Raw genomic sequence first — 15,742 nt, 5'->3', positions numbered from 1 at the left:
ATCCTTAAGACATAATGAATCAATAAGAAAAGGATAAGCAATTAAAGAATTGGACACAAAAGAGGAACAGACATTTCATAGAAGAAGAAATTTGGATGCAAAGAGAAATTTAATCCTACAATCGGATGTCATTTTACAACCATCTGGTTGGTAAAATTTAAAAAGCTAGACAACTGCAAGAGTCTTTGTGAATGTGGTTAAAGGGAAACTCAAAATACACAGCTTGGAGGAGTACCAATCAATACAACAGTGTGGTATAATCCTGTAAAGTTGAGCATTCTTATACTCTATGATTCGATTTCAGTTTAGATATTTATCCTAGAGAAATCCCTACACAAAGTGATGAATTCAGGACTATTCATCATAAAATATTTCATAAAACTGAGGGAGTGACTATTGACAGAATAAATCTAAAAATTTGGATATTCAATTATTACAATACTGTTTAAATTTATAAATGAATAAATTACTATGGCACACATCAACATGGATGGCTTTTAACAAATGCAAGTTACATAAGATTGAGTTACAAAACAAGGAAACTTAAATAATATATTATTCATCTGCATATTTATGTGATGAAACAAAAACCAAAGAGAATGATGACACAAATTCAGGATAGAGGTTTTTAAGGAGAGGATTCAGAGAAATGGAACAGAGTGAAAACCATACATATGTATAATGCGTAGATAGAATATTAGTAATGACTTACCATAGTCTTTGGTATTGATTGAATTGTATCTTTCTCCCAAAAGATATGTTAAAGCTCTAACCCTCAGTAGTGAAGATTGTTTCCTTATTTGGAAATACAGTCATTGCAAATGCCGTTAGTTAAGATCAGGCCATATTGGTTCATGGTGGGCCACAAATCCAATATGAATGAGGTCTTTATATGAAGGTGACCATGCCAAAGTATAACAGAGAATGGCATGTGGAAATAAAGGTAGAAACTGGAGTACTGCCCACAATTGCCTACAATTGCCAGCAAATCACCAGATAACCAAATGGCATGGAACAGATTCTAGTTTTCAGAAGGAACCAACTCTGCTGACACCTTAATTTGGACTTCTACCCTCCAATCTCTTACAACAACTTTCTGTTGGTTAAGACATCCAGTTTATGGTACTTTGTTACGACAACTGTAGGAAACTAATACAGTCCTTAATTAAGTGAATAGGTTTATGGGCTCATTTTATTATGTTTTTATAGTTCACTACTTGCAAATATATTATATATATACTTTTTATGTATCAAATATTTACATAATAAAAATAAAAAGGCAAAAAATTGTTAATTTTATTACTACCAAACTGTAACATGTTTCTACTATTAATTTTTTTTTTTTTGAGGTAGTGGTGTTTGAACTCAGGGTGCTGTGGTTGCTGGATAAGAATTCCACCACTTGAGCTACACTCCCAGCTCCGCTGTTCATCCTTATAGCAAATTCCAATAAAGTTTTCAGGACAGTTTTATTAAGACTACAAAAATCAGTTTCCAGTTCACTCCTTGATTTTTACAGTTTTATGTCAAACTCAATGCCACTGGGTTTTTATTCTCTGAATTTAATCATAGTGTGTACATATTTTGAGCGAAGTGTTTTGCATCTAGTCCTGAATGATAATCTCCAAGCACACACCTACAATAAATTATCTCATTGTTGACATGCTGGCATTTGTTTTGCCTCCATTTAACACAAAGTTAAATGTGATTCCCAGATATCTAAAACCACATCAAGGTATGGGGCATGCACGGCACAAAAGTAAGTACATTCTCCTGGTCTAGAAGCCACACCAGAGCAGGGACTCCTATGCTTTGCTCACACAGCAGTATCTCTGCCTCCTAGAAGCAGTTCGGGCTCAAAGCTAAGTTTCCAGTGAATTTTTTAATTGATGTACAATGAACAGTTTTGTTAGAGTGCAAACTTCCTAGAGGTAACAATAAAACTTTATCAGCATCTCATCTTCCTCCCCCTACTTTTTATTAGTTTCCTTCATCTGCTGATTCACCAGTTTTCAAGGGCTATCTCTGGAACTATGAACAGGGAATTAGATTTGGGTTGCATATGACCAGACATTGTGTGTGTGAATAAATTTGTAAGTAGTTAATTATTTACTCTTTCTTACAGATTAACATCTTGCTCTACTGATAGTAATATATTCTGTCTTGAGGTGGAGACATGAAGGTGTTTTCAGATCTTTTATTAATACCAGAGAAATATATTTTGTTAGGGGACAAATTCTACAAAGGAATTTCAACAATATATGCAAAGCCTATTTTAAAAATAATGTAATTCATGTGTTACTTTGAAAAATAAATGAATATTGTTTTGAATTTATTATGTAATGAATTGCTGTGATTTGAAATTGAATTCTTGAGAATTTCTTTTCTTTTTTTTACCCAGTAGCTATAGAAGCTGATGCTAGTGAAGTAACAGTGAAAGTCTGAAAGTTCTGAAGTTGCAGAACTAAATACTGGAAACGCTGACTGGAGCATTTGTTAATTCAAGCATTTGATGAGTGGCCAGGTGTCATCCCCGGTGAGGATGGAGAGCTGAACAAGACCCGGGTAGAAATTTATTTCAGTGGGAGAGACTATAAGCAAGCCAATAAATGCAGTGTAATGTGATTAAGTGCTATTAATCATTAAAGGAGAGAACAATATACATAGGTGTTCTTTGGATACTGGCCATCCAGGTATAATATTGCTCTACTAATCAAAACATTAAATTCTCTGACCATACCCTAGTAACAGTTTTACAAGTTTGATCATATCAATTAAAAAAAAGTCAATATTTACTACAGAGGAAAACTGCAATCATTCTGGTTTTTTCTACAATCTATTTTATCTCGCTTTTGCATTTTATAATCCTTACCAATTTCCAGGGTATTTAGAGGTGCATTCTGATTCTAGAATGGAGGAATGGGGTTTATTTCCATGGGACATGGGTTTTTCATATAGGTGGTGGCAACATTTTACTAAAATAAATCAAGCAAAAGTCAGGAATAGATTCACATGAATGCTTGGTTGGAAAAAATGAGACAGTTAATAAATATGGATCAATGTGATATTAGCAAAAAGCAATCATAGTACAAAAGTGGCTAAATCATAGATGTGGCTCAAAACTATGCAATGAGAGAATACAATGGCTCAAATCACAAGTCTTAATAAAAATGAGTATTTCTTTACTTCATCATAAACTGATCTCCAGAAAATTTGTTATATGCTCATGTCTTTGGATGTACATATGACCAGAAATTCTCTCACTCGTGGACTTTTGTGATCACTAAAAGGTTACTAATCCCTTACCTGTTCAAGAATGCATCTCACCCATTTCCCTTTATTCCTTTAGACAGCTGGGAAAGAGTCAGTCCTCTGTGTGATGGTGACAACACTCAGCTAGAATACCTGTTTTTCACTCCCTAAGGATATCTATCACGAAGTTCTCCCTTAAATGCGTGCCTGATTTCTTTATCCTTTTTCCAGCTGGACTTGGAGTGGGTTCAGTCTGCAAGCTACATCTGGCAGCTCTAGACTTTTCCTTCCTTCCTTCCCTCCTTCCTTCCTTCCTTCCTTCCTTCCTTCCTTCCTTCCTTCCTTCCTTCCTTCCTTCCTTCTTTCCTTCCTTCCTTCCTTCCTTCCTTCCTTCCTTCCTTCCTTCCTTCCTTCCTCCTTCTCCTTCTCCTTCTCCTTCTCCTTCTCCTTCTCCTTCTCCTTCTCCTTCTCCTTCTCCTTCTCCTTCTCCTTCTCCTTCTCCTTCTCCTTCTCCTTCTCCTTCTCCTTCTCCTTCTCCTTCTTCTTCTTCTTCTTCTTCTTCTTCTTCTTCTTCTTCCTTCTCTCTCTCTCTCTCTCTCTCTCTCTCTCTCTCTCTCTCTCTCTCTCTCTCTCTCTCTCTCTCTTCCTCCCTCTCCCTCTCTCTCTCCTCTTCTCTTCTCTTTTTTCTTTTCGTTTCTCAGCTGTCCGTATTACTATCGCGAATTCTTAGAAATGCCCTCTTCCGCTTGAAAATGAGTTTAAAACAAAACTTTCCCTAGCTGGACTGCCTGCTGAGAGGGCACTACTGGGGATGCCCTAGCCTCTCCAGTCCTGGTACAAAAGAGGGCGGGGAGGAGAGAGACGAGGAAGGGGCGGAGGTCACCCAGAGCCTCCATCACGCTCAGGCTGGGAGCGTCGCTAGGTACCGCCGGACCAGCCGGTCCCGGCGTTAGGGACCGAGCGCGCAGAGGTGACCGGCGGCTGGACGCGAGCGGGTGCCAGGCAAGAGCGCGGCGCTGCTCTCCGTGGAACCTGCGCGGGGCTGGGTGCGCCATGGCTCACCAAGAGGCGCGCTCTCCTTCTCCGATGACAGCCAGCCCACGACCAGGGGTATGAAGGTAACCATCTCTCCAGAGGCGGGATTCCCACGCATCGGTCTCTGCATGCTCAATCAGATCCAGGTTTAACTCCCCAGGGCTTCCTCCCACCCAGACGCCTGGCGACAGCTGTAGCCGGGCGCTCTGGAGGGCACCTTAGGTTGCGCTTGGCAATACGTTTGGACCAGATTAGCTGTGCTGCAGAGAATTGTGAGGCCCGTGCCCATTGGGAGCTAGGTGGATGGGGACCCGGTAGAGAGGATGTCAAAGAAAGGAAATAGGCACAGGGAGAGATCTTCTCTCCCCTTGGTTCTCCGCCGGAGACACTTCGCGTCCCTTATCCAGGGCCGCTTCAGGCCTTTGGCGCCCCCCAGGGTGGGAGGGAAAACAACCCTCTCGTGTTTGAGCAATCGCAGAAAGTTTCAGCAAGTGAGGAGGTTTGGGGAAGATGTTGCAAGCAGAGGCTCGGGCCCATGAGATATGTAACCCGCGAAAGTCTAACTGTGAGTAAGACCCAAGGCGGCCGCCCTCGGGGCAGCCCGAGCGGCTCCTCTCGGCCGGGCCGGTCCTAGGAGAGGCTGGCTCAGGAATTCCCAGCCTCCCGGAAAGCTGCTTGGGAAACTCCAATCGAATTAGCTGCTGGCAGGGTGACTGTAGTCCTATCTATCTAGCTTCTGTGACTCAGGCCTCAAGCCCCTAGGGAAAGAGCAACAAATAAATACTGGATGTTGTCACTCTGAAGCTGTAACTTTACAGAACGGAGGCAGACGAGCTCAGACTGATCACCTAATTACCCTCTTCTTCCCCATTGAGAACCAAGATTTCTGCACAGGTGGAAGCTAGACCAGAAAACCTTCCCAGAGACTCACTGCTCTGCCTTCCATGGGTCATTGCGTGTGTGGGTCGCTGTTGTGTGATTCAGGTTGTGAAAACATGCTGAGAAACACTCCCGTAACACCCGTGAGCTTACTTGCTCCTCCCGGAGTTTACAGAAGATTGTCATGTCTGCCTGACACACAGGTGGTTCACCTGGGGAATGAGCTGCAGTTTGGAGACAAAGTTCATCAGAGAAAAGAAGAGAACATTTAAATAGATGATTATGCTCTATTGGGTTTAAATCAAATCTTCCTAGTGATTTTGTACTCCTTAAAAGTTTAAAGATGTCAGTGAAGTGCCAGGAGAGCATTTAGGCACTAGTATTTGCAGAAGAAAGTGAGCCAATTTGGGCAGCTTCTTTACCTTGAAAAGGAATGAGAACCAAAGCAGATGATGCAACCTTGCTTATGATAGGCCAGTCAAATCCCATCCCATCCTAGAATGCCAGGACACTTTAGTCTTAAAGTCAGATGACCAGTCATTTGGTGTTTATAATTTCTCTCTCTTTATGCTACAGATACCTGGACTGCAAGCCTGCACAGTTGTGATGGGGAGATGACTTGAGGGGCCAGCTTCTATCTCCACCACAATGTCCATGAACAGTTCCAAGCAGCCAGGGTCTCCTGCAGCTGAGCTCCTTTCAAATACAACCTGCCAGACGGATAACCGGCTTTCAGTGTTTTTTTCAGTAATCTTCATGACAGTGGGAATTTTGTCTAACAGCCTTGCCATTGCCATTCTCATGAAGGCGTATCAGAGATTTAGACAAAAGTCCAAGGCATCGTTCCTGCTTTTGGCTAGTGGCCTGGTGATCACAGATTTCTTTGGTCATCTCATCAATGGAGCTATAGCAGTATTTGTATATTCATCTGATAAAGACTGGATCCGCTTCGACCAATCCAATATCCTCTGCAGTGTTTTTGGTATCTGCATGGTATTCTCTGGTTTGTGCCCACTTTTTCTAGGCAGTGTGATGGCCATTGAGCGGTGTATTGGAGTCACCAAACCAATATTTCATTCTACAAAAATTACATCTAAGCATGTGAAAATGATGTTGAGTGGCGTGTGCTTATTTGCTGTTTTTATAGCTTTGCTACCCATCTTTGCACATCGAGACTATAAAATTCAAGCATCAAGGACATGGTGTTTCTATAACACTGAACACATGGAAGACTGGGAAGATAGATTTTATCTTCTACTTTTTTCTTTTCTGGGCCTGGTAGCTCTTGGTGTTTCATTCTTGTGCAATGCCATCACAGGAATTACACTTTTAAGAGTTAAATTTAAAAGTCATCAGCATAGACAAGGCAGGTCTCATCATTTTGAAATGGTCATCCAGCTCCTGGCTATAATGTGTGTCTCCTGCATTTGCTGGAGTCCATTTCTGGTAAGAAGTTTTGAGAGTTTCTGCTTTCTTGCATTTTTCCATGTTCAATTCAAGGTTTGTTGTCTTTATGTTGGTTTGGAAAGTCAGTTAAAATTCTGGCATTTCCTCCTATAAAAGCTTATTTCCACACTCAGTTCAGGTTTAGAGTTAAGCTATCTATGTATGACATTCATGGCTATTTTTCCACAGGCTCTGAATTGAAAGAAATGTGTTGCTAAATAATTCTAACCATAGTGTTATCTGCTTGTATGAAGTACTGTGTAAAGTACCTTTAACAGAAGTAACTACTGAATTAATATTGTTTCTAAAATTTGAAGAATATGATAAGCTATAATACAACATTGGCCCAGAATCTAGTAAGTTTTGTTAGAAAGTGATGCAGACTTTTAATTTGTAAGAAAGGCATAGTAGCCACTAGGTTCTTCTAACATGTAATAACTAGGTCTCAACTTGCAAAGTATGGTGATGAGTTGAGATAGCTGGATAGCTCAGGTGAACAATACAAATAGGGAAGGGAAGAAATCAATAGTTCACTAACTCCCAACAATGCTGATAGTGTGGAGAAGCATGATTGGCAGGAGGATCAGAGACTCTTCCCTTTTTCTTTCATCCCTTTAAAAAATTTTAGCCAGCAGCTGTATGTGATAGCTTGGTATTTTAATTTGGAAATGAAGGTTAAAGTTAAAGAATTAACAACAAATGCAAATTATTCATATTACCTTTCAGATAGAAGATAAGAATCATACTTATGAGAAATGGTATGGCTATAATTCCTCCTAATATTCTACTTTATGATGGAAAGAATGGCCACCTGCCATGAAAGAGGAAAAACAATCCTTCTGTAGGATGAGGTGACAGAAAAGATGGTTTTCATTTTTTTTTCTGCAGCAGTGGGGAAGCAGGCTGGCATCCAGAGATAACAGCACAGATTGCATAAAAGTAAAGTGAGGCAGAAGGAGAGTTGAAACAAGGCAGAAGGTTGAGGCAAGACAAAGGTCATGGCCACAGCCAAGGTGACAGCATGAGGGTGCTTGTCGTTAATGGGTCCCAAACAAGTCCACTGTCCAACAATTGTTGCCAGTGCAGTTTTGATGAGCCATCCTGATGATTTCATACACTTACAACTTTATGAGCACTGCTAGTGCTCAGTAACTTAGGACAGAGTTGATTTGGTATTATAAAAAGGTTTCTTTGTTAATATTTCTATATTTCTATTCATTTTAGTGCTTCACAATTTGAATTTAGGTTCTAATATTGGTAAATTAAAGCTTTTTTAAAATGTTTCTGTTCTGGTCAGATAGACCTACTCAACGGGAGACTAAGTATATTAATGACAAGTCAAACCCTTAATAGGTTGCTTATCATCAATTTAGGAGGTCTTACGTGAATCAAAGCAAGAATCTGATTTGTGCTTATGGTATCGTTATTTGAATTAAATAACAGAGACCAGTTCTAACAGTCTTTGGAACTATATCATTGTTCATTTTTGAGGGTTTAATTTATGCTATTTGGCAAAAGGAATTCATGGAGGAATGCTACTTTTTTTTCTTAACTTTTGAAATAAAGCAGCTTTTCAAAATTAAAAAAAAGAATCTGAATGAGCTGAAATTAATTTGGAGATTGTGAAGGGAATATGAAAAAAGTGAGAAAAGAAGTGGCTGACAATGTTAAAGAAACTTTTAAGATGAAGGTCATAGCTCTAGAGGAACCTTAAAACCATAAGCTAGGTCAATAAGTGAGAGACATACCCTGGACCTCTGAGACACTGTGTTCTGTGTTTATGTGTTTGGATGCACCTTAAACATTCTACTTACTTTTGGTTTTTAACTTTGCAGAAATGGCAGTGATAGGCTAACTGCTGTAAGACTTATGGAAGGAAGCAAAATTTCAGATTCTTGCTATGGATATTTTGAAGTTTCACTTTTCTCTGATTTTCTTTCATGAATTTTTGGTTTCCTTCGTTATTAGAGAAGGTATTACAATTTAATTTGTATTTTGAACATATTTTAAATGGAAACAGTTTCATTTTCATGAAACATTTTCTGAGTTCTACTTTCTCTTTAACCATGAATTATTGATACCTCTATACATTACTACTTCTTAAATGCCTTCAAAATTATTGAAAATTATTTCTGCTAGAATCATAGTAGGTGCACTACAGGTGCTTATTAATGGATTGATGTTTTGAGTTGCTTCAAACATTGTTTGCATTCTTGGTTTGTTTTGTGGAGAGTTGTCTTGATTGTAATTTCTGACCAAAAGATTTATAACTTCTTTTGGTCTGGACAAAAGTGCATTGGGGATTCAGTTAAGGTCATCAGACAGGTATAAATGTAACCCTAGTAAAATAATCAGACTTGAAAATAATACCCACCTCAGTGGAAATGTCTTACCTTTTACTTCAGATGTCTGGGGGAATTTGCATAGATGTTAATGACCAAGTCATCGTTCTTGTTCTTGTGTCCACCTTGTATTTTCAAAGCCTCTTTACTCTCTCTCTTTTGAATTAAGGTCTTGCCATGTTACCCAGGCTGGCGTTGAATTCATGACCTATCTGCCTTAGATTCCTTAGTAGCTGGGATTACAGGTGTGCCCCATTATACCTGGATGGCTTCTTACTTTTTAAAATACCTCTGAAACCAAGCTTTTAGATTTCCAAAGATGTACTATATTGGGGGCAACATCCAGGCCAATGCACTACTTTTCTGTATGATTGATGAGTAAGATGATTGTATTTGCAATTTGAATGAATATCTGTACACACTGTTCACTGTCATTTTCTAACCTCACTGAAACAAGGGAGAGGTGCACATACTAGAAGGAGGAAGTGAGTAAGGTGCAGATGTGGTGTCTGTGCTTGACAGGCTATAATGCCAATATAGTGATTATTTAGAAACAGTACCATAATTTCTAAATCTATTTAAATTTATAGTTATTATATACTTTATTAATTTTCAGGTTGTTTTAAACAATACACAGGTAAAATGATTATGATGTTTGTTTGAATTCTCCCTATAGAATTCTTAAAATGGTTTTTGAATAGTGTTAGGTTTACAAGAAAACCGTGGGGAGCAAAGTTCACATATTATTGTTCCTCTCCCCCACCACCTCAGTTATGCTTAATATTAACATCTTGCTTTGGTGGACACATTTGATTCAATTGGTGAGAAAATGCCAATACATGATTATCCACTAACATCTGTAGTTTACATTAAAGCTCCTTCTTTGTATTGCACATCCTGTGAATTTTGAAAATATATGACACCATGTGTCCACTTTCACAGTGTCACACAGAACAGTTTTATTGCCTTAAAACACAATTACAGCTTTTCAAAATCAATGTGTTGTATTTTCCCAAAGCAGAAAAATGTGCTTACCCCCACTCCAGGATTTAATTATAATCCCTATTGAAAAATACAAGAAAAATACAATATACATTTAGCTTATAGTTCCATTTAGAAACAAGTTACCTCCAAAACTTGTTGGAGCATCAAACAACAATTAAAAATTGTCTTGTGAGCGTTCTAGGTAAACTGCGTTTTCTTAATAAGCAATCTTTGATGTTTGTCTGGGGGATGACATTTATCAGTATTTTCAAATAATGTTTTCTTAATATTCTTTGCCTTCATGTGTTGTAATGATTCTTTTTAACGCTCCCTTCCTATAATATATAACCCTGAGATGAATTTATTATTATTGCTGTGTATATTTCACCAATTTGGCAGAGCAATAAATACTTGTTGACTGGTTGACTGTAACTTAAGTAGTATGAATGTCAAGAGATTGGAAATGATTGACCAGAAAATGGATTCTGAGTTTTATAGGTAAGAGTTAAGCGAAAACTGAAACCAAATGGTAATTTCTAATTGGTTTCCTAAGTCAGCAATTGTGGATTTAACAACTACTAAACTTCAGCTGTCTGTTAGTAGATGGCCATATGTTTGTTTTACCATCTCTTTAGAGATGTGGACTATTTTGAATGAGAGGAAATGTGATGTATATGAAAAAAAAATTCTTTCTTCCATAGTTGATAGTTGAGTTGAGCTGAGAAATGTGTTCTCTTGCATATGTAAAGTTTGAGTTTGATTGTTCTAAGCCTGATACTCTTATGCTAATCATTCTAGCCAGTGTAGTTAAATATCACCTGGTCACTAGGGGTGATTATCAGATTCTGATGTTTATCAAAGAATTGGAGGGTTAATTGAGCTTTGAAATTTCTAAAAGTACTGGCATCATAATGACTGGAGTGCTAATGGGAAATTATGGAGCCACAGGACATCATAGAATATTCAAATTATTAAGTGAAGACTGCTGTTTTTGAAAGGATGACTTTCATCAGTATATTTAAAAATAATGTGATGGGAATTTATGTATGTGTCTGTGCCCTTGCCTTAACACTAAACAATGATAAACAATGTGTTTTAAGCGAAGAGAAAATGTGGAAAGTGAATAAACATGTACATACATGTATGTGTGTCCCTGTGTGTAGTGTGTGTATGTATATATAAAGAGTATGTATATATTGTATGTACCTATGTATATACATAAAAATGTGCATTTATATATGTATATGCACACATAATTTAAAAAAATTATTCCTCAAATTAAAAAAAGCTAGCTAATTAACTGTTGGATCTGATTATATCAAATAAGAGTTTCTATTAAAATTAAGAATAAAATGTGTTCTTACGGTTTTATTTCAGATTTGGGGAAAAAGGCCTGTTTGTTTTATTGCTGATTGTAGAAGCAATGTTGTGTAAGTTGTTGACTGGATTCTCTTGTGAAGTTGAAGTGTCTCTTTGTTGAATATATGGAAGCCACAGTGAAGTTGTCTGGCTTTAGGTCCTAATGAGATCTGGATTCTACTTTTATGAAATTCTTCACTAACTCAGAAATATTTGACTCAAAGTTCATATCCCAAGAATAGGCATAGTTAAGATAATGCCAACGTAGTGTGATTTGTGGGAGCTTAGGCTGCTTTCTCCCATTTGGGTGGGTATAGAGTAAGTGACTGGGATCAATGACAATAGCTGGCAGAGGATTGGTTCTGTGAGACTTGGGAACACATCCCCACTCTGAGCCTTGGCATTGTCTAGCTTGGAATGTCTCCTGCTGACATTCCTGTGGCTTTCTCACTCACTATGTTCTGATTGATCAAATATCATCTCTTTTGTCTTAAAAAGTACCCTTTCTCTTCTCTCTTTCCTTCTTCTGTTTTATTTTTCTCAGATCTGATAACTTAACATTTATTTCTTGGTATATCTGATCATTGTTTGCTTTTGCCCATCACAAAAGCTTCTTAAAGGAGGAAACCTTGTTGATAGCTACTTCCCTGCTCTCTAGACCAATGCTGGGCATGTGCTGGGTGTCCATAAGTAGTTGCTAATGAATCTCATGCAGAGTAGGGATTATCCCATGGCTACGTTCATTTCCCCTTTGGATTCACTACTTAGGTAAAATCCTGACTTACTAGGTAAGCCCGAGGAATATTTCTTCCTCTCCAAATGTGATTTTTATTTCTCAATAGGTCCTGTTGAGAGGGAATATATAAATATCTATACTTGCAATTTGTGACTGGGATTGGAGAGGCCTGAGGGGAGAGTCTTTGTTCAGAAGTTCCCTAAGTGTATCAACAAGAGGTGGAGTCCAGGAGAATCTGGACATTTTGAAGTTTGAATCTGGGCTAGAATTCAGGAATTGTGTCAGTGTCTAGAGGATTTCCATAGATAAACTTGGCTTGGTATTTTCTTTTTATTATGTTACAATAATTTGTTTATGTATCATTTCCTTTTTTAGACTCAATGGCCCTTGGTGGCAAGGTTCTAGGTTATTTGTGTTTTAGTTTCTAAAGGTAGTGGGCCATTAGTCAGTATGTGTTGAATGAATAAACTAATAAACCAAGTATTTAATGGGAAGTATTGAGGCAAAGGAAAATATTAGGCAGTAGAAATTTAGATTAATTTTTCCCCATAGTCTTTAGCACTGCCTTTTTTTCTTATAGCAACACAGTTTTTTCATAGTACACTTATTTTTATTGTTTTTTTAAATCTTTGAGGGAATCATGTTAGGGAACAAGAGTATAAAATTATTTTGAATAAAGACTTCCAGATGTTGCATGTTTCATTTCATTATCATAAAATGAAATTTTAATGCTAAATGTTGAAATGTGTGTGAAAATGGGCTTCCTAACATCATGTTTTGCCAGCTGATTGAATGTATACACACACACATATGTTTACCTCAATTTGTATTGTTAATGAGAATAAAAGATTTTTATATTCACAAATGTTAATTCTCAGAAAAGTCTAATGGACCTTTTAGTGGACCTGGTTGTACCCAACACAGATTTCCCCTTGGCTGAGTATTACTTGGACTTGGTGATATTTCATTTGGCAAAGGATAGCTGCCTTGCCCATGGATGTGTCTCTGTCTCTGTAGTCATTCTGTGTGCCATGACAGGTGAATGTGAGGATGCAAAGCACTTGCACCTTGCCTCATTTGGAACATTTCCAAAGGGCCTTTCATGCTTCTGAACTTGCAGAGGTTTCTGCTGAGGGCTTTCCTTGTCTCTGTTTGGCAGCTCTGCTTTTGCCAATTTTGCTACTCTTATTGATCCTCACTCTCTTCAAAGCTTCCTGCATGTAACCTCTGTCTCAAAGACTGTTTTCTGAACAGTCAATTATTCAGAAGTCTGTCTGTTTATACCTACACATAAAGCATTTTACACTTCGAATGAGATTTCATAAATATAGTAAGCTGTTAATACGAAGTTAAACTCATTCTAGAAGATATTATCTCCCTCCATGCAAGTGTATGGTGTATAATTTGCCCAGCAGCAGTCTGTCAATTAAAAAAGATACTACTATGTTGAGAAATTACACAAAAAACTGTTGCTTAAAATGAGCATGGTGGTCTGGAATATTTTGTTATTTTAAATTCATTTCATTTTGGCAAAACATGACTTCCTGTTTTTTAGGAGAAAGACTTATAAAAATGCCCAAAGATGTCATAGATATGGAGACAGCACTTACAAAACAGTACTTGAATAATTTAAGTGTAAACAAATAGGAAACATGTGTATTAAATTTATACCCGCATGGGTATAAAAATCTTCTGAATTAATGTGCTGACCATAATAAAAAGCCACAGCACATTTGAGGGACAATTCAAGATGCTGAAATCTCCTTGAGTTGCAAGTTTTAATTTTATTTTCTTAGAGTTATTCTTACAGGAGGTGTATACAATGCATTCCATCTATGTTTGGTTTGGAAGGCTTTTACAGCCACACCAATTCCACCTGACATAGCAGTATCATTTAGCTATATTTAGAGAGGACTTTATCCAATAGGAGAAATTTGTCTTTTGGTTGTTGTAAATGTACCTTTCGAAGCTTGTGTAAACTTGTCACTCTGTCTGTCTTGTGTCCTGGGTGTAAGGGTGTTAATGCCATGGAGGAGTAGATGCAGTTGTGGTTTATGCAGACAGAGAGGTGGTTTTCCTCACTCCTCAGTTATTGAATCCTTAAATAAAATTCAGACTGTGGAATGCTGAGATGTGACAGTGAAGGAGACAGAGACAATTGGAATACATACAAGGAATTATTTTAGGTTTTTGTGCACTTTCCCAAATCAAGCCTTCCCTTGAGAATAGTGTAGTTTATTCAGAGGAGAGGATGAGAACATGAATCGCAACCTCACTGCCTCTTAGCTATGACCTTTAAGTTATTCTAAGGTAATTTTGCATGTTTGTAAACTGGTCATATTGGTAGAACTTACTCAGAGGTACTATTAGATTTGACCTCCCTAAAAATCTCACTACAGAGTGAGAATGCTCATGGTAAATGCACAACAAAATCTAAAAACACTGTAAAAAAAACCCCTATTGCTATAATTTGCTGCTCACCTGTGTTCAGCTTAGATGTTTTCTATCTTTGTCTCCATTAAGAAGGATAGGTTACAGTGGAAAAAAATGGAAGAAGTTTCTGAACATTGCTCCTTATTTCTCTCACCAGAGCTAAAGATGTGGCTTGCTAATTCCTTGCATCTTAGTCTGATTTGAATCTTCTAATAATTTATAAATACAATTCTAATAACTTGTAAGGCATTGATTTGTAGATAATTGAAATCAAGCTAAAATTGGCAAAACAATGTTGAGATCATTAGACATGCTTGGAGTTGTAATTGGTACCAGCCAGTAAAAGGCAAAGCTCATTTCTGAAGTAGCTTGTAAATTAGGTGAAGTAAAAGATGAAAGATGTTAGCTCTTGGAGGGGTCATATAGGGTAGTGATTCAGAGACTTGGTTCGAGCTCTGTTTCTTTGCTTTCCTGGCCACGTGACTCAAACCATTTTGTGTTTGTATTTTCTCATGTATAAAGTAGGTATAGTTAAGAGTACTTACTTTATTATTTTATTGTGAGGATTAAATGGATTAAATATGTAAAGTACTTAAAACTGTGTTTGATATATAGTAAGTACCATATGCTTCAGTTATTATACTGTTATTATTCAATTATTATGCTGTTACTATTAAATAATAATGTTGCCAGCTAATATTTTATCAGTAAGATGATCAAAGGCACTTTAAAATTACTTAGTAATGGGTGTTACAAAAGGGAACTGTCACTTCTAATTTGGGTATTTGCAAGTAATTATTTGTTAATTGATTTTACAAATACTTAATTGGGCACCAGCTATCATGAATCAGACACTGTTTTAGATGCTAAAATAATACTCATTATGATTTAACTGTCCATAATATTTATGGCCTTGTGCAACCGTACTTATAGAAAGTGAAAACATGTGCTGGATGTTGAAAATATGAAGATTTGTTACATCTTCTGTCATAACAGAATAACAGGTGTTCTGTTATGAATGTTTGTGAATGAGATTACTTTTGACAACTTATAAAAAGAACAATTTCTGTAAGATTAGAAAGAAAAATTACTTGAAATGTGACCCATAGTCAACTAATGTAAATTGTATAAACCAAGAAGAAAAAAGATAATAATGACTACAGCTCCTAGAGGTAGAAAAGTGTACATATGAGAAACTCTTTAGTAGCTAGGTCAGAGTTGAGAAAGATTAAAATACAGTGGGTTGTGATAAATTTATGTTAAAAGTCAAAAGATT

The 15,742-nt window shown here is 37.3% G+C and overlaps 1 protein-coding gene across 7 annotated transcripts in view; it reads left to right on the top strand.

Annotated features, from left to right (window-relative positions):
• The first annotated feature begins 4,094 nt into the window (after positions 1–4,094).
• Positions 4,095–15,742, top strand: part of Ptgfr (prostaglandin F receptor) — a 43,289-nt gene continuing 31,641 nt past the window's right edge. Inside the window, exons 1-2 of one of the 7 annotated variants that reach the window (XM_074079683.1) lie at positions 4,095–4,362; positions 5,743–6,612. In XM_074079683.1, the coding sequence (XP_073935784.1) occupies positions 5,815–6,612 (798 nt within the window). In that variant the 5' untranslated portion in view covers positions 4,095–4,362; positions 5,743–5,814. The other 6 variants (XM_020151800.2, XM_074079679.1, XM_074079685.1 and 3 more) reach the window with 6 other exon arrangements.

The sequence above is a fragment of the Castor canadensis genome, chromosome 7 (assembly GCF_047511655.1).
Source record: "Castor canadensis chromosome 7, mCasCan1.hap1v2, whole genome shotgun sequence".
Taxonomy (NCBI): domain Eukaryota; kingdom Metazoa; phylum Chordata; class Mammalia; order Rodentia; family Castoridae; genus Castor; species Castor canadensis.
The sequence above is the reverse complement of the archived record's forward strand: the minus strand, read 5'-3'. Positions and strand labels throughout refer to the sequence as shown.